Genomic DNA, 26,277 nt, shown 5'->3' on the forward strand with positions numbered 1-26,277 from the left:
GGCTCTCCCGGCAGTCTTACGGCACTTCAAACAGCTGCCTGCGGTACCGTTAGAAAGCGTTTCCATAAAGAATTATCTGCCGGCGATACCGTAGTGATGGATGATGGAAGATGGCAGAAAGCAGTCGCAGGTAGCCGCAGGCAGCCTTACGGCTATATGGAAACCAGGCTTAACAATAAGCATATTGAAGATGATTATTTATTAATTGCTTTCAAATCGAATCTTTTCGAAAAGAGAATCAAAACAGTGGGAAACTGGGAATTAACTTAATTTTCTTTATGCATCTTGCGACAACGGTTTTCTTTGTAATTTGGAAGTTGCATTGAAAAAAATGCGAATACAGGTTTTATTTTTGGGTGGCATAACATTTGCATCAAAATTTGAATTGCTGGAAAAAAGAAATTCTCTGGAAACCGTTGGATCCTGAAAGGTAGTTAAACTGAGAATTTTGTAAGGAAAACTCGCTTTTAAGGGGCACCACGCGTTTAACTGATTTTCACAGTCCTGCTTTTTAGCAAGATTTTAAACTGAATTTGAATATTTCATTTTTCGTTTAAAACATTTTCGATTATCAAATTGATTCCCGGCTTTTGTAGTGATCCAATCTCAATTTATTGTCTGAGCCCCCTAAAAAAGCTGTCAACAGGTCTGGCTAAGGAAAATAACCCTTTCTGTTTGATGAAAATACCAAGGCTGCTGTAGAACGCTACTTGAATTGCGAAATAAATAAATATCGCGTCAGGGAACGTTGAGTCTGCAGGCAAGTTAGAGCTCCATTCATACGATTATCCTACAAGCATACTTGCAAATATTGCTCATTATTGTATAGATATTCAGGTGCTAAATCATGAAAAAACATTTTCCACATGAATAGATAATTCTCCTCTGTAATCTTTTTTGTCGGCAATAGAAAACACATCAGTTTTAAAAAAGATATCATCTATAATTTTTTTGCCTGCCTGAAATATTTATTTTTCATCAAACAAATCTGAACGCTTTATCATTCTAAAAACGTCAGAAAAAATGCTGGCTATTTATGTAGTTGGCGCTCTCTCTTCTTAAATGTAGTGAGCGCTTACTGAGAAAATTCCTCCTCAATACTCAATTATCCACATCTCTTATTTTGCTGATTTTCTCTAATGCCAGAACAACGTGCCGCTGGTGAATGTACATATTCTTTTCCTATTCAGGACATGCTCAAATAGAAAGAAATGGACTCTGGTGGCAACTGGTCTTCTGGGGATAAGCGAGCCTTTAGGTTTTCTAATCTAAGTAATCTTTTTAATAGGATTACTTCGATTGAGGTGGCAGGTCTTTAGCTGCTACCTAATGAATAGGCGCGAACGGGGTTCTTAACCGGCAGTGGCTACTCCGTAGTACATGTTGTTCAGCATATGTGTTGGAATTCGTACAGCGACAAATGTGTACTTCGCATAGATGAGATGAATGCACAACATAATCCATTTGTATTTTGTATGGCTTACTGGGCCAGACTTACTATGCCGGAGAGCGACAGGCTTTTTCATGCATCAACATGTTTAAAACCACTGAAAAATGTGCTTAAAACTGTGTTATCTATTACAACATGAAACAATTTTTGGCTCGTTATGAATTTAAGGCTTTTAGACTAGCGCTTTCTCTCTGGATATTTGAGAAAAAATATTATTTTTCCAATATCTTCATAAATGAGACATGAGTTGAGATCACAGTCTTTCTTCCTGCACCACCCCTTAATACCGATGTCATTCAGATGGCTCTGAATTTGATATTAATGTTAAAGCATACAGTGTTCTCTGACAGAGCTAACCTTTTTATCAGGGGGTGTAGTGCTATCAAAAGAGGAACTTGCTTTGAAATTTTGCAAAAAACAATAGGAGAAATACAAGTTGCCTACTTTTCGGCATTAACAGAGGGGACCAGCCCCATGAGCCCCCCTAGCACTATACCCCTGATTTTTATGTAGATTCTCTACATACTTCACTGCACACTTCACATTTATTCTGAGATTTTTCAAGGACTAGTGGACCCATAGGAGACAAATTTGGAAATTACCCAAGACCAATCTCCGTCAGAAAAGTAAGCGTCGTTTCAAAATTTCCTAGGCTAAAAATCTAAAGCAAAATTAGCAGCTATAGTCAGACAACTCCTCGTTTCCCGTTCTTAGCCTCTATCTTCATTAATAGTTTGAGCCTGCAAGCTTCAACATGAAAATTAGAGGCTAAGCCTTAATTCGGCGTTATTGGAAAACATGCTATAAAAGAATTTCCAGATTAATGCTCAAAGCATTGCGTACCCAATTTTTTTTTCTTTTATTTTTCTCTTTCTTAGTATATCAGATTTGATGAAGGGAAAATGTCTTAAACAGGTTTGCAATGTAAAATATCGCAAAATGTACAAGATTAAGACACTTCGATAGAGAAGGATTGCCATTTGCTAAACAAGCCTCTCATTCTAAAGCAATAAAACTGTCATGAAATCTTTACAAATAAGGAAGAGGTTTTTCAAATTCATAGATGTCCAATGGGGGTCATTTTCTGTACTTTGTTCAAACTTGCTAAAACTGCCCCTATTCATCAGAAAAATCTGGTCTTTTGTTAGCAAAGGTACCGCTGCTGTAAGAAAAAGTGGTTTTTCCCTAAAATGAAATGTTCAGTAAAGCTTCCTTTGTGATGTGTGTTTTATTCAAAAAAGAAAGTAATAAAGACTGTATCACAGCGTAAAGGTATAACTGTCTTCTGATACTAAACAATTATAGATCAAAATTTTGAGGTCTCGAACTCCTTGTGAAAGAATTCTCAGGCTGCAAAGAAAGACATAAAAAGGCAATTTCTTTTGGAAATTAAATTCTACCATGTTTCAACATTAATTATAAGATCGTAGGTGGGGTGGCCGTGGGGTGCTAATGATTCTCTTTTAAATCCAATTAAAATTTTGAAGCAACTTTCAAAGAGAGTTGGCTCAAAATAGTGAAAGCTTTTAAGGCTTTGTCCTTGGACCCCGTCAGGGAGACTTTATTGCATTTCGCTACCAAGATCCAGTATTCGAACTCCTGTTGCGCTCAAGTAAGATTAAATTCTCTGTGACTTTATTTTGCAACTCCTATCTAGGCTACGTACGCTGCTATGCTGTAAGCGCAATATCAACACCATCCCTATAATAGAGCTACAGTATACTATATCTCCAAGTTTGCACAGGGGCGTGGCATTCGATAGCGGGTGTCTAACCACATATATTTATTTAGGCCCCCCACTTCTGACATGTTTCAAATGACGCTGACTTAACTGAACTCAGTGACGTCGCCACGATGTGGCAGTTTTCCCAAAAGTCGATTTTATGATTTATCGAAGTCTTTAAAAAAACTTTGCCGGGAGAGCCGGGGGAAGGCGGGGGGGGGGGGGGATTGGTTTGATCGGAACGATTTCGATTTTCGCATTGGCAAAAAAGCCACCGTTAAAAAATGCTACTTGAGAAAGTTACTTGTCTAAATATTTCAAAATAGATAAATAATACAAAAAAAGGATTTTCCAAGAGGTTGTAGGGAGAGGTCGAGAAAATTTGCTTTTGTCCACCCCAGTTATTTCGAGCTGGTGACACCACTGACTGAACTTGTGGTAATAAATTAACACATTGCCTTGGTTCAATGTTCTAAGAAAGAATCTAAGAAAGAAAACTGAAAGAAGCTTCAAAATCACATAGTAAAGTAGTACACTTAAATGATAAAAATATAAATTATTCCTACAAACTTAACACAAAGACAACGATTGCTGTTACAACAGGTTTCCAAACCCCTTAATGAAAAATTGCAGACCGAACATGATTGTAATCACCCTGATCTTTGATCATTTGTTTTTTACTTGCTTTTAAGCTGTCGTAGAAGTTGTAACTCTAGAACAAATGACACAATGTTTCAGCTTTGAATCTTTTATGTTAGGAACCAGTTTTACCCCGTCCTAAAAATATCAAATCATATTGCATTTCATGGAAATGATATTTGTTTACAGAAAAAATATGACCAATACTATAAATGGTTATGCAGTGCAAGAGGTTTTTATAAAGCCAGATGATCTTCCATACAAGGACAAACTCTTCCAACATTTATTTCGTCTGGTTTGTATCGTCTTTTCTACTGGTCAAGTATCCTTGGATTTCAGAAGTTCATATAGTAAAAGTCCCATCTCCTCTAGTTAAGAAAATCCACAGTCATTATGTCAGTTCTTCTGTTAATATCTTATTGGGACATTGTCATTGCATTCATTAAAAGCGGTATTTCTCTGCTATGATACATATCTCCTAAGTACATTTCACTTGGCATCTTTTGCCATTCCGATTGGTTACAAAAGTCCGGACAACTTTCGTTATACAGCATGGTCAGGAAAGCATTGTCGGGCAAGGCTGAGCGGTTTCTTTGCTGGCTCATCCAGATTTGTTCGTAATCGAAATGCTTCAGTTTTGGGGGATACTGTCCTTCATACGTAGAGGGCCACGTGCGATATGCTGGATGCTCCATGGATTGCAACTGTGGTATGTCTACATGATGGTGTGAATTCGAATACTGTGGCATTGAGTCTTGTTCTGTCGTGTAACTTAGATAGTCTAGATGTCCAGAAAAATTATTATTTTCTTTCATGTATAGGTAGGACGCATAGAATAGTTCTGATTCCCTATCTAACATTGCCTGAAAGTTTTTCTCTTCCTCAAGAAATGTCGAGCCTTCATCGCTGGTAAGAGGCACGGTCGTTTCACCCTTTAGAATCCTTCGAGAGATTCGTCTGCTTGGTTTCCTGGTCATACCAGGTTTTGTAAAACATTTTCTTTGAATGTATTTTTTGTGATTTGCCTTCTTTTTGCTTGCCTTATTTGTTTTCTCGAGGGCGCATTTGATGTTTTCAGTGACTGACTTAGCGAAGTCCAATAGTTTGATCGTCTCTTTGCTTCTCTGGGAATTCACCTCATCCATCATGTTTATGCTGTAAAGAAAGCGATTTAAATAATTTTCCTTGTTTCGATGTCTTCCTCTAAAACATAGGTATTTTTTTAATATTCTTATGTTCATAAATATTTTTTTCTTTTTATTCTAATGATTAATTGTCTTCAAATTTATCATTTTTCTCTTGTAAAATATATGTTGAAGCAAATGAACTCTGAAGTCTGCTTACGACTGTACGGGCAATCATTTCATTCTAACCTCGACTGCATGATCTTCATAGAGCCTCGTTTTATTTTATGCTTCGCGTTGCAGAAATTCAATTTACATTACTGACTAATTCCTATATAGATTTCAAACCAAATTAAAACCGTAATTCTTTCGTGGTTTTTATACAAGCCATCAGTGTTGAATGCTATCTATCCATAAAATTCCTATATTTACCTAGAAATACCGCACTTTTCACAAGTTCAAACCACCATGACATGTTCACTTTTCAAAAGAAACATTCTGGGTATGAATTTAAAAATTTTTATAAACATGAGGTTGTTTCTCACAGTGTATCAAGCCTAAAAGTATCACTCGACAATATCTAAATTCGCTCTGTTATTGACCTTTCACAATATAACAATATTTTATCTTTGAGATAAAGGGAAAGGAAGAAAATTTCTGTATTCGGAGTTCAGTATTCATACTTTCATTTAAGCCATCAGAATTATTTTCTAATCACAATGCAAAGTGTGACATTTCTGAGAATTCAAATAATTCTTTTTCAAGATTATTTAAACGTGCAATCGTTCAAAAGTCCTGACTCAAAACCAATGCATAAATAAAAGCTTTCTTTGATTTTATCAACATCAGCCTTTTGATGCACTGTAAAAATCCGATCTCCTGGCAAATATAGAGAAGCCTTGCCTATAATACCACAATGCTTGTGGCATTGGAGCATTTAAGATGGGAGCACTTAAGCTTCAAGGAGTGTTTTCCCATTACCTAGGTAATGGGATTTTTGGAAAAATGTAGGCTTTTCTTGTTATCTGAATAATGGTAAATTGAAGTGGAAAGTTTAGATGAAGCAAATTAACAATACTATAACAAAAATGGCAGCAAAAATCTGAATTAAAGGATTATTGAAAGAATCTGTTTGGCAGTTGACAGGAAATCTTTTCACTAATTAATATTTCGGTTTAAACGTTTATAATTGTAGGAAATACTTGATTTAGCTAGAGCGAATACAACATGATTTGGCTAGAAATAGACGTAAATAAAAGTTTTTGTCAATGCTTCCGTACTGAAAGTGATAAAAAGGTATGCCTTTTCAAAATGTAAAGTTGACAATGATTGCAGTTTGCAACATAAAATAAGACATCTTGTGTTATTGAATCTCCGTAGCTGTTCAAATTGAATTGAATGCCCATGTCACGGCATACTCGATACTCATGTCACGGCATACGCAAATTTCCTCTACAATCTATAAGATCAGTTTCATTGCTGGTTAACTGGCATGCATCTTCAGCACAATCAGCATTAACAAGCACAATCTTCCATATTTTTACTAAAGAGTAACTCTAACGGGCTCAAAAAGCTATCAAATAGCGATGGTTTTAGCCAACCTTTATCGAGATTTTGAGGGCATCAATGCTGAAAGAATGACATTCATAGAAAAAACTGGAAAAAATGGAACAGAGACTCCGTTAGCCTAAAAATACGTTCATAAGAAACAAATATAACCAAAGGAATTTGCAGTCCTTACCGTCTGTCACTCTAAGAGGCGTCTTATCCTGCGGTATGCCCCAACCTCTATCAACTGAAGATCAATGGACACTACTGACCACGGCCCTCTTACTTAAAAAATCATTTGAAAGTCATTCGGCCACTCAATTTTAATTCGTCTTAATATGTTCAAATTGTACTAACAGCTGTCCTATATAACAATAATTCGTTTGGTCAGCAATGTCGACTTCATAGGGGATTAAGGGAGAAGTGTCTTTCACAACCAACACGAGGCTTTTCAATTACTCTACGTCACCCATACAAAAACAAGATCACAATTAACTGCCGAATGGCGGATAATTTCCCAATACAATCGCTCTCGCTTTAACAGAAAATCAAAGCTTTCGGAGCGAAATATTCAGCCACATACGCTTAACTGTCTGTACACGGATTTATAATACTGGGAAAAGGTGGAAAATGCGATGTTTGTGGACGGAGATTTAATAAAGGAAGGCAGAAATCGACTGAAGTCATGCTGATCCTCTAAACCTAGAAAAGAGAGAAAAATGACTTTCTCCTAGCGACTAAGTCGGTAAGAATGTGACAATGAAAGAAAATAAGCAAAAGTTAAGTTCCTTCTTGCAGCTGGTTTTCAAAATTATTGAGAAGTTGTATTCAAGGTGTTTTCTCAGGCAAGTAAAGATGATTCGGAGAAGTAAACCTCGACGCCGAGGAGAAAAAAATTGATAAGTGAAACGGTCAGTAATTTAGCAAATTTCTAAGAGGGTAGCCTGAATGAAAACCTCGAATATCATACATCTGCTCTTTGTCTTTGTTCTTTGGTGTTTTAACTGAAAGACCTTAGCAAGATATGAAAAACGGTTAAAAATAAGCTGTTATGACCCAAGGTAAAGTCGCGCAATTATCATGTAAGCATCTTTTAACCTTTAATGCTTCGTAAAGGCTAAATATAGGAAATTCAATGCTTTTATACGTAAAATTTCGATGATAAAGATGGATACAATGAAAGGACCTAGTAACATTCGATTCAAGATTAATGGAGTAATTTCTTATTGATGTGAACGTGTATTATATTCTTCAGCAGGCAAAATGTAGCTGCTTCAGAATATATTTAAAAGATTAGCACTAAATATGTGAAAGGCTTAATAATATTTCCAAAAGAAACAGTTGCTTTCAGAAAGATAAAATCAAACCTTAAACCAAATCCGGATGTTTTTTGTTATAAAAACAAACCAAGGATCTAGCTTTAAAGAGCTCCTGATTTTTTCGATGTTTTGCTAGTAACAATTTTTTAATTGTTTTTTATCAAGAAAGAACAAAATTAATTTTGAAGTTGTGCGTGATTTTTAGATTCAAACTTACTGGCTTGTCTCATGAAATAACTAAAATTAAATAAGTTTTGACAATAATGTTCATGATTTTCGCTTAATGCTAGCCAGGCTATTAATAACAATATAATCCATATTATGACAATATATCTAATAATCAATGCAAATTTATTCAAATATGATAAAACTTTCATAGCATAAATTACATATTCAAGAAATCGGAAACAATATTTCTAATTCAAACTTTTTTTAATGGTTTTACTGGACATGAAATTTGTAAAGATGGTGTTGAACTTTGAAATTGCTAGGATGATAGGCAAAAAAGAAATTTACAAAGTTTCTTAGAATTTTAACACTGTACTAGAAAAGATGCTAAATCATCGAGAGCCATTAGTAATTTTTCTTATAAAGATATCGGTTTTTCTGAAAGAAATATGTTTATCAAAAATCTATCAAATTACATCCATCAATCCAAGTATTTCTTCGGTGGATTTTATACAGCTGTTGTATTCTGTGCCCCAAAGGTAAACAAACGTTATGGAGATAAATTGTTGAACTCTTAATTAAAACTCACAACTGTAGAAATTTTGTCTCTATGGTGACAAAACGGTCTATTGGTTATTTGGTCATATACAGGCTTTGCGTTAAGATTTTTATCTGGGGACACAACGGTTCAGCGGTAAGATACTTGGTCCTCGGTCACAAACCTCGGTCTCATGGCGAGGTGACAAAAAATTGCAGCAGTAAGATACATGTTGAATGGGGAACAGATTGCATTGACCTACTTCGAAGTTGATGAACTCTCATTTTGTTTATGAATGACGACGAACCTGGTGATTTTCTTAAATGGTCTTCTCTACTTTACAGTTTGATTGACAAGCATGTTTTATAACTGAAGTTAAAATTTTGACAAAATAAGAGTTTCAGAAAAATCCTGAAGCTTGGTTTCTATTGAGCTTATGAAACTTTTGCGAAAAAGAGATAATCTCAAAAAATCAGAGATAGAAGATAAATCATTCTCTAAAATGACATATTATAAAAATGTCAGAAACCAAGCAAATTCCCTTAACAGAGATTCTACGAATAGCGAATACGAATAACAACAGTTTTTTCTTAACAAGAAACACCTAATAAATGGCGAATCAGTCATAAACCGGTTTCTCTGGCAATGTCTAACATTCTTTGATAAGATTTTATTCTCTTGTAAACATTTTCTTTGGTAAACAAAAAAATTTGACGATAAGATACTTGTTCTATGGTAAAAAATTAGTAAATTGGTAAAATGCCTGTTTCACTCGTTTGAAGAAGCTTGTTCTGCGGTCAAAACCAATTCGATAGTAAGTTGGCAAAGCGGTAAGCGGTTGGCAAGTTTTGTTCCTCATGTGACAAAGCGGCTCGGCGGTAAAAAATTTGCTGCTTAGTAACTGTGGTATTATATTTTAACAGCACGACTGACATTCAATTCAAAATGAAAGGGTGGGGGTGTTGAGCCCAGGCTCCGCGCAGCCATTGGGCTAGCAGGGGCTATAGCCCCCTCACTTCTTTGTAATAATAGGTTAGAAAACTTTTTTGAAGGTTTTCTCTAACGCAATTTTAGTTGGTTTACTCCTATGTTGTAGCAGTTCTTTGTTAGCTTGGTGTTTTATTACCCTTAAGCTAAATTTATCCATTTTATAGTTATTGATATCTTCTCTGCACCAGGATGTTTATAAAAATTGAGTAGAAATAAGCAAGTACTATCTAAGGGGCGTTTTCCGGCGTTCTAGAAGGCGTGGCCTGATAAATCTTTTGGGCACACCCTTTTCAGCCTCTCCACTTTTAAACTTGTGCGCGGTCACTGGTTGAGCTTTCCAGAGAATAACTCCCCAGCAGTAAAAAATATGTATGTTCAATTGCATTATGATCGCACTAAGCGCGTGAAACTGAGAATAGCAGCTTAGGACAGTCATGTCCTATACACCAAATGCATGTACAGTTTTGCCTATACGGACAGCATCGAGCACATTATGACAGACCGGTATGACCATAACCAAACGCAGACTACTAAACCTCAACCCCCTGCAGCTTTTCTGCGGAGATAAGCTATGGTCAGTGGCACCCCTGACTTTTAGAAAAAGGCATGAAACATATAACATATAATATATAACATGTAATATATAACATGAAATATACCGATGATGACATAGATAAAGACGATATTGTTCTCATTCAGACTCCTAAATGAGATACTTCACATTTTGATGTTTTCTAACATGTTTCATTTTAGCTGGATACACCCGCTAGGGTGTTTAGAGTATTGAAAATAAGTTTAAGCATATATCATTTTCGTTATTGCTAAACTGCAATGAAAGAATTATACTATCAACGAAAATACCTCCATTTCAGGAGCAAATATTTATGACGCGAGTAGAACAATGCCTACTCGAATATAGGCATTTGGTTAAACAGCGGCCTAATACAGCTGCCAGCTGCTTATACAGTTGATACAGCTTATAACATACAGGGGAGCTTACAGAAAAACTACTTGTTGTCTTTTCATTTAAAGTTAAGCCCTTCGGTTACGAGACGGAGTCTATTGATTAAATATTAGAGCCAAATCGCAAGCAGCCTTGCAAAGAAATTTGTGATGCCGCTTTATGAGGGCCAGCTCTTGAAACAACAAAGCAGAGTTAGTAATGAAAGAATACTTATTTTGTTATTGACAAGAGAATAACACTAATGAGCGATAAGTGAGCCGAAATAAGATCATTAATAAGCTAGCATCTTGTGCGCAAAATTACCTTTCAAAGTTTATCTCAAAGCGTTGAAACAATATGATATTTCACCATTTTTAGCTAGAAAGTAATCTAGAAAATAAAGTTTGCGCTGTAAGATATTTTGAAATTCTAATTAATAATGTATAATTCAACGGGATTAACGAGGCTCAAACATTCTAGTGACGGAATCATTTTTCTACCTGCGATAAAATGAAACTTTCCCTTCAAAGTTAGGCTGGCGATAATTTTTGCTATATGTAACTGAGCAGAAGACAGAATCATAAAGTACTTTAAAATATATTCTTGGAACTTAAGATTGTAAATTTTGACTCCTTCAGATGTTCAAAAATGTAAACTTGTGAAGAACTGCTATTTATATGTAGATGTGTACCTAGGAAAATTCTACGAAGTGTGACAGACTTTAGAGTAAAGAAGCCTAATTTTTGAATTGCAAGCATGGTTCTTCACGTCCGAAAAATTTGTTGGAGAGTTCTCACAAGAGAATTACCAACGAATGAGATTGTGAATTCAAGAAGAAAGAAGCTGTGTTTCATTTAGCTTTAAAAACATGAGAGATAGTGTTCGACCTTTTCTTGAAAACCATATTTTTTGCAAAGATTTTAAAGGTCTATGTGTTGTAACGGACTTTTTTCGTGTGATATGATAAAACGAACTTGAAAATCATATTATGAGTGCAAATAGCTCTTAACAGCAAAAACATAGTTGTTTTTGCAGTTTAAAAGTTATGGCTTGGAAAATAGATTTGTTTAAAAAATAACCATAAATCAACTATTGTAGGAGAAAAACACTCTGAAATTTGGTTAATCTTCATAACAATTGTGAGAATCTATTTAGTGTCATTGACACTTCAATTTTTAAAATCAAGTTATTCTTAAAATCATTTGTCACAAACATGTATTAGTTAGCCACAAAAGTATTAGTCAAAAGCAATTTTGAATGTTACAAAAATCTTAGAGAATATAGTCTCTTTCTCAAACGCAAGTGACCGTGTACATGCTATGCACGTGATCAAATCAAAAGATTGACTCTGGATAAACCAAAATTACTGGCTATTTACAGACTATTTACAATTCCATTATCTATACTATGTACATCGTTTGCCTACTTTGAGATGCCTATTTTAATAGCCCGCCCTTAGAAATACTATGAGCCTCCCTTATATACATGCAAAGACCCCATAATTAAAGTGAAGTGGAAGCTCTCTTGCCAAAACTCATAGCTAAGATATTTCATTCCCAGGACGCAGCCAACTTAACTAGACGGGTACATTGGCAAATAGGGCACCAGCATAAGGAGTTTTGCATCAATTGCTCCATAATAACGGGTTCCGGTGGCACCAAGCTGATCGCAGTCGCATAGGCCGCCGGTGATCTAGAATAGACTCCGTTATCACAACAAAATTCTGAGGCAGCCATCGTTTACCTTAGCGAACCTGAAGAAAGATGAGAGGAAAGATGCTCAACAATCAGAGAATTCTGAATCCTATTTCTAGTTAATTTGTTTTTAGCTAATAAAAATCCAGTATGAACTTTAACGAAATAATGAATTCTATCATTATTCGAGAAAAGATTTTTAAAGTATGCATTCAAGTCATACTACCTAAATCCATTGGCCTTGAGGTAATTCATGACCGAATTCTTTACCCTTGGGACCTTGCCTCTGCTGTGGGAGCCACGCCCAGTTATAATGTCAATGTATCGCATTTTACCTGAAAATAACAGTCTTTTATATGTTAGCGAAGAGATAAAGGACCAAAATACCGACAGATCTTCACTTCGTTGCATTTATAAAAAACATAAATGTTTATGCAAAGGGGACTTGACATAGTCAGAGAAAGCTCTTAGCAGAGATCTTAGAACTATTCTTTGCAAAATTGCATCGGCATAAGGACTTTGCAAATCAAACATCAAGTGACTCACAATAACAAAACACTGTCTAAAAAGTTCCAAAACTGCTTACAACCAGTGAACATAGATTTAAATATATCACCAGACAAAACCAAAGTACAAAATAAAGAAATCCAATAGAAAGTGAAACTTTTACTGTGTTTGAAATCAAAACTACAAAATCCCAACATGCTAACGCTTAATTATTGGTATTCTGTGAATTTTCGATATTTCATTATTTTGTTAGTTTTCTGGTTTTGCTAACATTTTTAATTCTAAGTGGCCTAAACTAAATAAGCACTGCTCCATTTTGGCGGCACAGGATATGAATTTTCATCATTTTCATCATCACCTGTATGGTCGTGTACTATGAAATAATTTGAATTGAACTGAACTGAATTGAATTGAATACAGCTATACGTTTAAGAAAACTCCTTTTTATAAAGAATTGCAATAGCAAGCAGCCTGATTTTACAAAGGCCCTAAGAGCTATCGAATGAAAACAACGCAAAGCCTCATTTACAACAACAATACATTTTTATTCCATTTTCTGTTGGATTTCAAAATACAAAAAGTTTAAAAAAATCCTTCAAAATGATAAATTTAGAAAGAGTATTGATTAAAGATTTTCGAAATCAAGCAAGGAGTTGAATAAAATAAAATTAAAGAAAACATCTATAAAAGCGTAAAAAATAGCGATACGTTGCATTGCTTGGGACAATGTTTCTTCCAGCATTTCCACGGCCTCATCGCAGTGCAAGCCATGCAGGTCAATCGAAGTTGGATCAGTCAGGGTTGTATTTCTACAATGTTGAACAAAACATATGAAAACCAACCACGTAGGATGAGGTTACTTACAAATCAGAAGCTTGCATTCGACCTTGTAAATATGTACATGAACATATTAAAATTGAAATGTACTATGAGGTGTATGGAGTGTTGATATATCAAACCTCAAAAGAAAATCAAGGAGGGCAGTGGCGGAGCCAAAGGTCCTGCTTGTCCTGATTGATTCCCTTTATGAAATCATTATACGCCTGATTCAAAGGCATTTCTTGTCTTATTCAACACTTGTACTTCGTGGTTGTGCCCTTTTTCAATTTTGAGACACAGGGTGACTGGAATGGAATTTCGAGTATCCCATTCGTAAGTTGATATCGTCGAAAAATTAGCCCTATGGGCAGTCCTGCCCAATACTCGTAGGCAGGACTAAACCCCATGTTTGGTCCTGCCCAACAATGGGCAAACGCCTCGTAGCCCTGTTTTTGGTCCTGCCTCACAATAGAAGAAAACAATGGCACTCCTGCCCTTCAGAAATGGCAGGACCTCAGGTCTTGCTCATTCATGAGGGCAGGACCTAGACTTTTGGAGCCCTATGTTTCTGTATAATTTGTTGATTTTCTGTGCCGTGCGTGGTCACAAAGAATATTCACTCAGGCCATAGTCAAGCTTTCCTTAGGAAAAATAACTATTTTGATATCATGGATCAAACTAACTCTAACGAAGACATCATGATTCTGCTGCTGAAGAAGTTCTTGCAGCTAGAAGCTTCGGGCAGGAAAGGCCTACACTGTCGTCACTTGATTAATACAAGAATCGATCGTTTCAAGACGAGTGGTACTTATGGAATCAAATTGTTTAGAGCCGTTCTGTTGATTCCATTTACTGTTCTAAAAAAGCAACACTATAACTCTTATGACGACGCAACGTGATCATACACCACATAAATGGGAGTTTCCTCTAACGAACCAGTATCAGCAAATGGCTATTATTTCGGGTCATTATAGACAGCAACCATTCGAAGTGACTTCAAAGCTACCAAAGAATAATAACATGTGAACAGTACCACCTTTGATTGTACAGGATGAGAAAGACAGATAGATGGATTAATAATGTCAATACACCATGTACGGAGTTCTTTATTGAGTTAATAATGAATGGTTTGATGAATACAAAAGCTCTCTAGAATTGGAGGATTTCTCTTATGAATCCTTGCTCAGATTTGAAATTACCTGTTAAATAAATCCTTCAAACGAGCCTTTGGACCTTTAAGTATCATCATGACGCTATCAAAGGGTGACTGGGACAATACATTTGTTGTTAGGTTTTTTGTACAATAAAGATACGGTACTCACTTCTTTTCAAAGATCAAAGCAGCAGCTCTACCATTGGCCTCCTTCATTAAATCTGCCTGCTTGCGAGCCTGCAAAAGTAAGATTGTCTCTATATAGAATGAGTGCAAACACTTATTGAATAGCTCAGGCTGGCTGTCATTTGAAATACAGGAAAACTCAAAGAGCGAGAAATCGACATAGCCCCCTTAACTGATGCAAAGCTAGAAGAATCTTGTATGCATTAGTGTTAACTGCAATCTCTTCCAGGGGGATAATTCGAAGATATACGGAAAATGGATTATACTGTTGCAAGGAGTTTGCTTCAAAGAAAAGTCGCAGTTGTAATACAAACCAAATCAAAAGCAAGCAGCGAATATAGCTACCTCGCCTGCGCAGTAGGACCAAACGTGCACTTGCTTATTTTGATAAGCTTGTGCGGCCTTGCGAAGCCATTCCTTCCTGATAGCTGCGTGGGCTTGCGCCTCCGCACGATAATCTGCGTAAGATGTCCCACTCAATGACTGGAAATTATCATCGTCCGCAACAGTAGTAAGATCCACATAGTTTGTGTTCTTTCCTTGCACTACCGTCCACTTATCGTCTGCAACAGGGTCAGGTGAAGCAACGCGCCCTTTCTCTAACATTGGTTCAGATTCAGGTTTAAGTCTTATAACTGTGTCTTTTCCTACCATTGTTCTAACTGGTACAAACCCTGTCCTAGTTTCTTCAGGGGGCCTGGGTGGCTCTGCTTTTCTTTCGCTACCACTCGCCTTTTTATTCTGTTCTTGATAATTCAAAGAAGCCTTAACGGCTTGGATTGCCGCCTCGACGTCATTGCTAGAAGATGAAAAATTGAACAGAATTTTCCTGGCTCTTTGCCAGTTTGAAAATCTGGGATTCAAGCAGCTTCTATGCAGACTAAAGAAAACTATCAAATGCTCGAAAAGAAGAGAATAGGAAAAAGCGAAATAAATACAACAGGACAACAGTTTTTAGTGGAATTCAATGAAGTCTTGATACGAATAGAATGCAAGTCACTTTTTGATTTTCAAATCATTAATTGATTTAAACATCCACACAGAAGCTTTTTTAAAAGTATTCTTCACGAATACCAGAAGTAGGGGAAAATGAGGAAAATGGAGCAAAGCGGAAATAGATACAATAGTTTACCCCATGGCTTTATAGATATTGTCCAGGACGTCTTTTTCCACTGTCGGGAATAGAGTGTACAGTCTGTTTTCCGAGCGCTCAAAACTAGAGTCCCAAATTGGCTTACGCGGCTCCTTAGAAGAGACTTAATTTCAGATGGAATGTTGATAAGTGAGAAAATAAACAAATAAATGCTGCAATGATACATTTAAAGCTAAATAGGAGGAGGACACTCCTTGCTGCCTCAGTAATGAAAAGCAATTTTCACAACTCGTTTTATCATCATCATATTGTTAGTGATAATTGTAAAAATACTAGTATACTCAGAAAACTACCATTTCCGTGAAATGTAGAATAACTTAATAAGTTGTAAAATTTATTTTGCATTATTAGTTATCGTTGAAAAATAAATTATTAGTTATTAGTTAAACCCTATTAACAATAAAATGTACAACGAAATGAAAGTACGTCATGTCTTCAAAAGAAGAATCATGTTATAGCAAAGGTGGTGCAAAAATAAAAAAGTGGCTTTGATAAAAGTTAACATTAAAGATTTCCCTCTGACATTCGTCAGGGTATATAACTTCCGGAAAGCATATTTCTTAGCTTATATTTGCAGTCAATATTCTGATGTTTTTTACTCTGAAGAATGTCACAAGAAAAGCTCAAGTATGTTTTAAAATGTTTGCTTGGTTCACAGGCATTATAAAAAAAGTCATATTCAAATGATATTAAAAAACAATGAGTACCCGGCTTTCTGTATTCAATATTACAAAATTTGGCCACGTATGATGCAAAAATTTTACAAATTGTTATTATTCGGCAAATAATGTCACACCTTTTCATCTCTTTGAATTTTGTCTAAATTTTGGAATTGGATTTCTTGGGATTACAATAGATGGGGATGAAGATCAAATGTGAATAATCAGAGTTGCCAAGAAAACAAGGTAACAGAAAGATCTTACCTGAAGTTTATGATCAATCGTTATTCCTGGAATGAGATAATAAAAATGCTTAAATAAAAATAAAGAATATCGAGGGATACATATATTAAATTCTTCAAATTCTAACTTTCAAAGCTAAATAGGTTGAAATAATCTATAAAGTGAAAAAACCAACTTTGTCACCTGCGTTTGAAAACAAGAAAATAAATTCTAAAAGTGTGTTCCTTCAATTTTTTTGACAATCCTTCTCGAACTTTCCTGGTGCCCTAGCCTTCTCAATTTCAACCTATTTCCGTTACAAATCTATAAACTATTCCGTTACATATCGTTCAAACTTACTTTGACCATTTTATAAAATTGGGGCATCACAAAATATGAGTTAAACGAATGAAGGATGAAAAGAGGCCGATCTACGGTTCAAAATAAACAAAAACAAACAAAAAAGGCAGTTACCTGGAGGTTTTGATATGGCCCATGGACTGAAAGACCCTTTTAGTCGTTCCCTATCTTCATTCCGTGCTTCTTCAAGCACGCTTGGCACCTTTTCAGAACTGCAAGGCCTTTTCGGGCGTTGATGTACGGCCTCCTCTATCCTAAGATGCTTTCCTTCATCTGTGAAATAAAAGTAGAAAAAAATCTAGATTGCTAATCAGGAACGCAGGAGTTGAACTTTTAGGCAAATGAAGTCATAATATTCCTAAAAATTCCGAAAAAGTAGCAAAATCGGTTCTCTAGGGTGAGAGGCTGTAGGTCCACATGCACCCAAGCCACTTCGCCCATGTTAGCAATGTAACTTCAACTGCGAAAAAGTTTGACAGGAAAAAATCGAACCCTATACTTTCCTTGCTCTAGGAGTTTTTCGATTTATGCAAAGGGCTTAAGTAAGGTCATTAGAATTATTCCTTATGCGTCAAGAAAAACATTGTTATATCCAAATCTGATGAAGGCCGTCAGATGCTTTCAATGCCAAATAAAAAGTGTAAACTTCCTTATACTAATAAAGGCCTAGACTGTTATATCCTTATATAGGCAATTCTTGAGTATTTGGTTTCCAGTCATTGTTTCTGTGATGTTTTCTCGTCAAGCAGTCTAAGAAATATAGGCCTAAACCTTACCATTTATGGTTTCATTTTCTAATCTTTTCCGTTTAGCCTGCAACAAAATAATCGAAAAACAAGTTTTGCATAGGTAGGAAATTTCAAATGATATAAATCATATAAATACAAAACCAAAATCGACTTGATACCTTATAGCAAAAATTTACAAATTTTTGAAATAGCGAGGATTTGAAATATCATACCAGCGGTTATATCAGATTTTAAAAGTTATCTGATTTATACCTTGCAATGACGCTGCCACTGTTGATAAATTTGATTAGCAAATTTGGCATCCACAGGAAAGTCGAAATCATCGTCCTCAAATATATCTAAAAAGGCATTGAACATTTCAATAGAATTAAATTTTGTTAATGATAAAGAAGAATTAAGTATTATTGATTAAAATAAATGCTGATGTGTCTTCTATTCAAAAGGTCTATCTATTTGCCTTCAACAACTAGTTTGCACAACTCTAGATATATTCAAAACAAAAGTTTTGTTTGGTTGACATAGACTTGATTTCATGTGGGTATTCCTGATTTATAACAACATCCTCCATAATTTTTGTACTAAACAACTATGCGAGCTCCCCTAGATTAATTCTCAGCGATATGGAATAAATTTCCAATCCTTTAGAGGGAGTCTATTGCTCAAAGTTTTCGTTCACTGGTATTTTGAGACAATGACTTGACGAGATTTCATGTGTTATACGACAAATTATATTTAGGAAACTTGGTACCTTTATTGTTTAAAAACCATAATTAAAAAGACATTTACACGTTCATAACAAATTTTTAGAATTTTTGCCGCCCTTCGGCAGCTTTCTCAATGAGAATACTGATATTGTGGGATGCCCTTAGTGATGACTTAAAATTAAGAACGTCCCTTGTGAAAATCCGTGAAATCAGCTAGGAGTCAACCTTAGTTTCAATAAAGAGGAGGACAATAGCCTATTGTTGTAATCAATGGAAGGTCACTAAGGCTGGGTGGGCAACTGCCCCCCCCCCCCTAGTTAGTATTATAAACAAGGCCCCGTCTAGGCTAGTATAAAAGGCTGGATGATTAAAGGCAGCATTTGGAATGGATGTCAACGTGGTACATTTGCACTTAATACCTGTTCCAGTTAACTCAACATCTTCTTTCCTTTTCTGCATATGCATATTGTAAATAATTGGTATAAAATTAGCTAATCTTTAACTAGAAACAAAACCCAAACTGAAAAAGGTTTTACCATTATTATTATATCTAAGAAGGGATGTCTCTTGCATCTCACTGTGACATAATTTAACTCTGAACGCCGCAAAGAGCTTTACAACTCTATTTGTCAAATTCAATGTTGAATAAGTAAATCATTTCACTATACCAATGACAATTATACCGCAGAATAAGCGAACACTGGTCCGGTTTGCATTGTAATTTTTTAGCGAAACCAGTATTTCCTAAGTCTGACCTAGACTGCACATTAGTCATTTAAAATTTTGATTTATTTCTAAAATTATTTATTAGGCAATCGCTGATATTTTTCAAAAAAACTCCCAGTTAACAGAGTGTATAGTTTTTAATTACATTCACAGTGACTGATTTTTAAAATGCAATAAAAAATGGAGATATATTGTTCATCTTCAATTTAATTGATAATCCCGTTAGGAAAGAAAAGTAATTCCACAATGACTGAGCTTTGCCTATTGCTCCAACGTCAGTCGGAATTTGATTTCTGGGGCCTTTTCAGTCCATTAAACCCCAGTATCTAATTTACCATAATACAATACAAAGTTAACATTCTAGAATATAAAATTCAATTATATTAAAGGTCAGATATACCTCCTTCCCCCAGACGTCTCTTCATCTCAATCACAAATGTTTTGTCGAGACAAATAGCAAAGTTGCCAACTTTCTGAGCGGAGTCGACCTGGGGTTTAACATGCAAGAAAACTGGACCTCCTTTTGTTTGCTCAGACACATCTTCTTCAAACTCTACTTTCTCTTTGTCATCAATAAAACTTTTATTAATGCTTTGCAGACGGTCAAAAGCACTCATTTTTACGAGTGGCTGCTCCATAATTTCGTTACAAGTTCGTTGGATATCTCCATCGAACCTCATGAAGACAGACTTTAGAACGTCATTTTCATAATCTGGAAAGCATTCAAGAAGAAAGTTAAGATCAGTCTCGTTCATGACAGAGGGTGGTAGGCCAGCTTTTGGGCTGTTATCTCTGGATTCTGGTTTCTCATTTCTAGACCGAACAATAGGATTTTCAGTCCTTGAGTTTTTAGCTCCATACTTTGATTGTTGAACTAATGGGGAACTTTCACGTTGTAATCTTGACATGCCAATTTCAAAATCCTTATCATCGTATTCCGCTAGCTTATCGCCCTTTGAATTCATACTTGTGTACGCTAAGTCAAGTTCAGCATCGAAATTATCGTCAATGACCATCTCAGAAGTAACAACAGGAAAATCTTCACTTCTACGTGGCAACAAGGATGGATTGATTTCATACTGTGGTTTTCCACGAGTTTCTGTCTCTTGCGTCGCTATTGAGGACACCCTCAAGTCGTTCTCCAATTGATGGTCCATTACGTTTGAAAATTCATCTAACAGAGCATTTTTCGAATATGGAGCTGCTACCCTTGAATCAAATGAAGATACAGCTTTCGTTTCCTAGCAAAATAAATTCAATATGGGCTCACACATCAGATTTTTGCTAATAACTTATTGTGAACAGTTAGGCTTAGAAAAATCAACCATCTCATGGGAATTAAGGATCGGTTGATTGAAGATAAAAGAGTCAAATACAGAGCTAGTTATTAGAAAAAGATATTAGACAGCTTCGAAACCGTCAAAAATGAAAGCGCTAATCTCCTCAATTTACTTGCTGATAATTCCTTTCACACTAATGTCTTAATCACCTAATTTCTTCAAAATATTCCAACTTCATATAGCTATTTGTGTCGTGACTTGTAAGAGATTGTAGCAATACAAGCGTTGATTTTCAGGGGAAAAGTAAACGAACAGAAGAAACAAAAATGTCAAAATGGAGTGCGAAAATTTGATGGCCTAGAACTAAAGATTTTCGGCTGTAATTTTACCCTATCTTCAATTCTTGGGAGCAATGGGAGATATCTGAACAAGGCTTGAGAAATCAACTTAATGAAAAACCGTCTAAACCCAGTAAACTAGATATCGACCCTACCCTTATGCCAAGTGAAAACCTAAACTGGCATATGCATACAGGTGCTTGTCCGTTAAAGCATTTCAACGCAAAGTATACTTTGATTGCGCCAAAAATGTAAATAATTGTTTCTTTTAAAGCTTAACATTGCGTCCATACCAGCGTCCTTCTGCCTCTTTCGGAAAGATGAATTTGCTTTTCGAACGGCCGAACTGCCTGGGGCTCGGCTTTGTCTGAAGCTAGTACTTTTTCTACAGTGACGTCTTTTTCAAACCGATCCAGCATTTTCTGCAGAGTCCCTTTTGGAACACCGTGAGTGTTTCTCCTATTAGCAAAGTTAGGAAGAAAAGGGATAAGGCAAAGCTTCTGTTTCTCCTATTAGCAAAGGCGAAACAAGGTTATTTTCAAGAAGTGTAAAACTAAACATGGGAAAAAGGATGAAAACCAATTGAGAACTGAAAAATGAAAGATCAAACTGAAAGGGTTCAAAGTGGCAATAAGGTAATATTCAATCAATTGCTGACAGAATGTATCAATTATGTCTTGGCTATTACCTAGATCGAATCAGATATCGAAAGTTAAATCATTATTATTGATATGCACTGTCAAAATTATCTGCAAAATACTACTTCACTAAGATAGGGTCAACATAATTGCGCAAATGAAATAGACTAGACTTTCACCCAACCAACCCTACACATTAAGAAAATGATACAAAAACACAATAGGATACTAGTTCACTGATTTACTTAATGAATTTATTATAATTATTTGAATCAAACCTTTCAAGTTCATTGATATTCCAGGCCCATGGAGTTTGTGGCATCAGAAATTCGACGTTATACCCATGGTTTAACGCCTATGAAAAGAAAAAAGGAAAAAATTTAATGTTAAAAGAATTAGCTTAAATCATATTAATGTGTTTAGCATCATGTTTCTCTAAAGAACCCCCCTTCCTATGTTGCTAGAATATAGTCAACTGGCTTTTCTAATGTTCAGATTTTTACTCTTCTGCTGTTGCACTCTGCCTAAACATTAAAGATATATTATCCCCAACATATCACAGCATTTAGCATTTTTAACAAGGTTCATTTTTAAACATATCTGTTCATCATTTTTCAAAAGCACAGCATGCAACAGAGGTCCAAAGAAAAAAGTTAAGATATTGACAGCATCATAAAATAAGGCTAATTAAAACAAACTGTAGTGTTCCAACTAAAATAGCATATGATTGAGTTTTTCCTTATTCTAATGAACTTCAAAGCAGAAGAAACTCACAGCCAAGACATATGGTTTCATCTCCCAGCTACGAGTGTTAGTGTTGTCAATATAAATGTTATTGACATCTTCCCTTCGCATTGCTGATCTTGCTGAGACAAAATAATCAGAATTTCTGCTTATGAACTTTGAATATCAGAATTTCTGCTTGGAGTGCTTTAAGCAAATAAATAATCAATACAAGAGACAAATTATGAATTGGAAATCAACATTTATCTAAGGCTTGAAAACAGTTTTCTAAGATGAACTGTTTAACGGTAAGTTCTGCAAAATTTAAATAAAATTGAAGCTTACATTTTGCAGAAAAAGTTGCATTAGGCATGGCATCTCCATGCAGTTTTACAGTAATTGAAAGCTTCTTTGCTTGTTCCTCAAGCTACATAATTAGTTTTGCATCAAAGATAATTGATGTGCACAATTTATCCTTCTATTTATCTGATTTAGCCATGCATGTGCCTTCCAGATCCCTATATTCTACACATCCCATGAAGCAAAACTAGAAAGGCAACATTAAAAATGTGCATTAAAGAGGAAGTGACTGACAATAGTTACCACATGCAAGGTTCCAATCATGGGCATCTTGAAGCTGGTCTCCTCTAAATTCGAATCTTCAGAAAAAAACAAGAGACACATTATAAAACCAGCAACTGAAATTATTGGATTCATTGAGGGCAACTGCTGCGATTTGAAATAATTTTACCTCTTAAAAAATTTACCCCTAAAATTTGCTATTTTAACAACAGAAATACAAATGATAAGGCTAATAAAACAAGCAACTAAGAAAATCACTCAAGGGGAATTTTGGCACAAGTGACAGAAATTATCAAAAAGTGTAAAGACAACAGAATTTTAAAGACAACTAATAGATAGTGCGGGAAAATAACCAACCTGAGCGAGGCTCAAACTCACGACCCCGGACTTTGTACGTCAAGTGCTCTGCCACTGAGCTACGGGGTCGTGCTTTCAAGCCATCACCCAAGGCCGAGTAATTCCCGTACTGCCCTTCTCTTTTACCGATTACACAGAGGAGCCATCGCAGCTCCATCACAAAGTGCAGAGCAAAACATTGTATGGGACTGGTTTAAACAAATAAGAGCTGTGTGGACTTAGTCTATATGTTCCTGGGGGCTTTTTGTAGTCTCTTTACTTTCTTATAGTTAGCAGAGTGATTTCCCTTGCAAACACAATAAAGCAGACAGTACACCACCCTTGTGGGAAATTCATAAAGAAAAAGCCTTTTGTCATAAATGCATTTTGTCATTAAATTTATTCATGAATTGCAGAAACTTTTAAAAGACATACCCTTTTTCAGCTTTGAAGAAGTTATCTGTTGATAGAATGGTATCTCCATATTGCTTCAGTTGACTTGGGAATAAAAGAATTTGCTTTTATGAAAAATCTGAAAATGTGTTATTTTAGAAGCTACACTTCAGAAGCTGACATGTAACTGAGTACAGTGTCAACATGACCAACAAAAACTGATGCAGAAGATTTAAGGTGTAAATGATGTATAATAACTTTATACATACTTTGCTAAATAGGATTTTCCACTGCCTGGAAGTCCCCTTAGGATGAACATGGTTTTCTGTTTATTTCTAGGAGCTTCTTCCATTTCAGTGTCAGAAGGAAAACCCTTGGCAGTTGATTCAATAATCTTTACATCGCTGCTGTCTTCTGGCATCAAACACATGCTTGACAAGGCCTTTTTAGCATCTTCAACTTTAAAAAAGAAATATTAGATTAAACAATCTATTCACGGTACAAAATTTGAAAATGGCTTTGAAAAAAGCAAACATTCTGGGCCATAGAAAAGCTTTACGTTTGATACTCTTCAGAGCACAAAACATCAGAACATAGATCAAAACACTACACCAGTTGTGGATCAAAATAGGCAAATCAGAAACACGGGAACATGACTGTTGAGGTTGCCTAATCAGTGCTACTTGCCTATGGAAAATGTTACCAATGGGGTCCTAAGGTGAAGACGAACTTCTTCTGTCTACACAATAAGCACTTTTTATGTTGATGTAGATAGATTCCAAAACTGCTAGATGGCTCTACTAATAATCCAAAACATGTTGCCATTATAGTTTTTTGCAGTAAATGGTACTTCAGTAAATGCTGCCCAATAGCGGAATCCCGTGTTTTAGTTTATTTTGAAAATTTTATCTCGTTACATTGGATTCTCGTCTTCGTATTGCTTTGTTCCTGAATATCTTTCGTATCACATCATTCTTCCCACATAAAAACAGCTATGGGGAATCCAAAAAGCCCTTTAAAACAACCTCGGCACATAGCTTTAAACTCAAGAATGAATCCTTGATAACGTTTTAACGAAACTGAGCAGTAAAAAGTATGAACAATTATTGTGCGTCAAATTCTGCAATCAAATTAGGCCTAGCCTAGGGAAGTTACCTTGATCGTTACAGCCACCGAATACCATGTCGATAACAGCTGTTTCGATCTTGCCTTCAAAGAGAGCATAAAGCTCCTTTTTTTGTTCCCATCGGTGCATCTCTCTCGAAGCCATTCTATCTTCTCTAATTTCTTTAAAACTTTTTAGAGGCAACGGTGCCTCAAAACTTTCAACCAACCGTACCTCGAATTTTTCGCGCTGCTGCAACCATTTCCCGAAACATTGGAAACTCACGCTCCTCCGCAGTATTCACTTATCATCTGATGCAATGGTTCCGGGAAAAGCAGAAGGAACTAACCTTTCAAACATAAGGTAATCTTCACAGCGCACAATCCAAAAAATTTATACTTCATTTGTAAATGTTTACCTTCATTGCGTAACACATCTGAATGTTACGATTGTAAAGTGAAGTTGCAATGAGCTCCTGCCCACAGTCCCAGTTGCCCGGCCCCTATTTCGAATGGCGTGCCCTTTCCTCCCCTCAGCTCACTTTAATTTTTAATTTTGCAAAACGAATACCCCTTCAGCTAGTTCTAATAATACAATATATAAACTGCTAGCAATTAGAATACAAGTTCTATTGATTGATAGTCTACATACAGCTTATGAATAAAATATGAAATATCAAAATTCCTCTCCGCTTTCCCTCAGCAGCCCTCGCTGTTCATATATGTATATGACTGATTTATTACAATAGTGCAAAAACACTAATTCAGACTAACATGAAGCAATTTCAAGGATTGCATCAGATCTTGAATTCTTTTGAATTTCGGGCTACTTTGATTTCAACTAAAAGTGAGTTCCGGATTTTCCACCCTTGGAAATTGAGTGATCTGATTCCATAATTTGTAGTTCTAGCCTTCGGCATTGTAAGGGGACTTTGTACAGTTTGCAGCTCGTTAGTTTTGGTGAAAAATAGTCCTTCATAAAAATAGAATTTAGATTATTGAGAGCTTCTTATACTTTAAGTGCTAAGATTTTGAATATGGACTGTAGTTTTCTTTTAGTTGGCGATTGGATCCATTTAGTGTAACTCTTGTTTCGTCGTGATGAATCGACGTTTTTTACAAACTCAGGTTCGACAGAGACAAGACAAACATAATCGATCATAGCGATAAATCTCACTCAAAAGTAACTACATGACTTCGATTTGAAGGTTGTAAAGGAATAATCTAATAATCTGAATATTGGGATTCACATTACTCACTTGAGCAATCGCAATAACAGCTAATTCTGTTCAAACACAGGGATACCAAATAAACTTAGATTGAAGGTCACGGCCCTACATTAGCAGAGTGAATATTCAGAATACGCGAGTCACAACGTTCTCTCGTTTATTTTCTCTAGTTTATCCTTGATTCCTTTGCTACATAACATCCAAAGGTTGCTCCTTTGCTTTTTGCTATAGCAAATTTAAGTGCTTGGCTGTTTTTTTATAGATTCTATCGATGTGAGTG

At 35.7% G+C, this 26,277-nt stretch overlaps 1 protein-coding gene across 1 annotated transcript; it reads right to left on the minus strand.

The window, feature by feature from the left end:
• Positions 1-3,676: 3,676 nt before the first annotated feature.
• Positions 3,677-25,194, minus strand: LOC135685896 (uncharacterized). The gene is made up of 19 exons (XM_065201988.2): positions 24,820-25,194; positions 23,934-24,123; positions 23,707-23,769; positions 22,957-23,012; positions 22,405-22,496; positions 21,909-21,985; positions 21,286-21,451; positions 19,775-20,615; positions 18,197-18,282; positions 17,972-18,008; positions 17,310-17,468; positions 16,878-16,903; positions 15,934-16,046; positions 15,147-15,600; positions 14,785-14,852; positions 13,352-13,452; positions 12,363-12,471; positions 6,678-12,195; positions 3,677-4,967 (listed from the first exon to the last, which is right to left on the minus strand). The coding sequence occupies exons 1-18, from the start codon at positions 24,932-24,934 to the stop codon at positions 12,153-12,155; spliced, it is 2,796 nt and encodes a 931-aa protein (XP_065058060.2). The 5' UTR covers positions 24,935-25,194; the 3' UTR covers positions 3,677-4,967; positions 6,678-12,152.
• Positions 25,195-26,277: the final 1,083 nt, after the last annotated feature.

This window comes from Rhopilema esculentum, chromosome 6, assembly GCF_057945365.1.
Source record: "Rhopilema esculentum isolate cy_ngs chromosome 6, ASM5794536v1, whole genome shotgun sequence".
NCBI lineage: Eukaryota > Metazoa > Cnidaria > Scyphozoa > Rhizostomeae > Rhizostomatidae > Rhopilema > Rhopilema esculentum.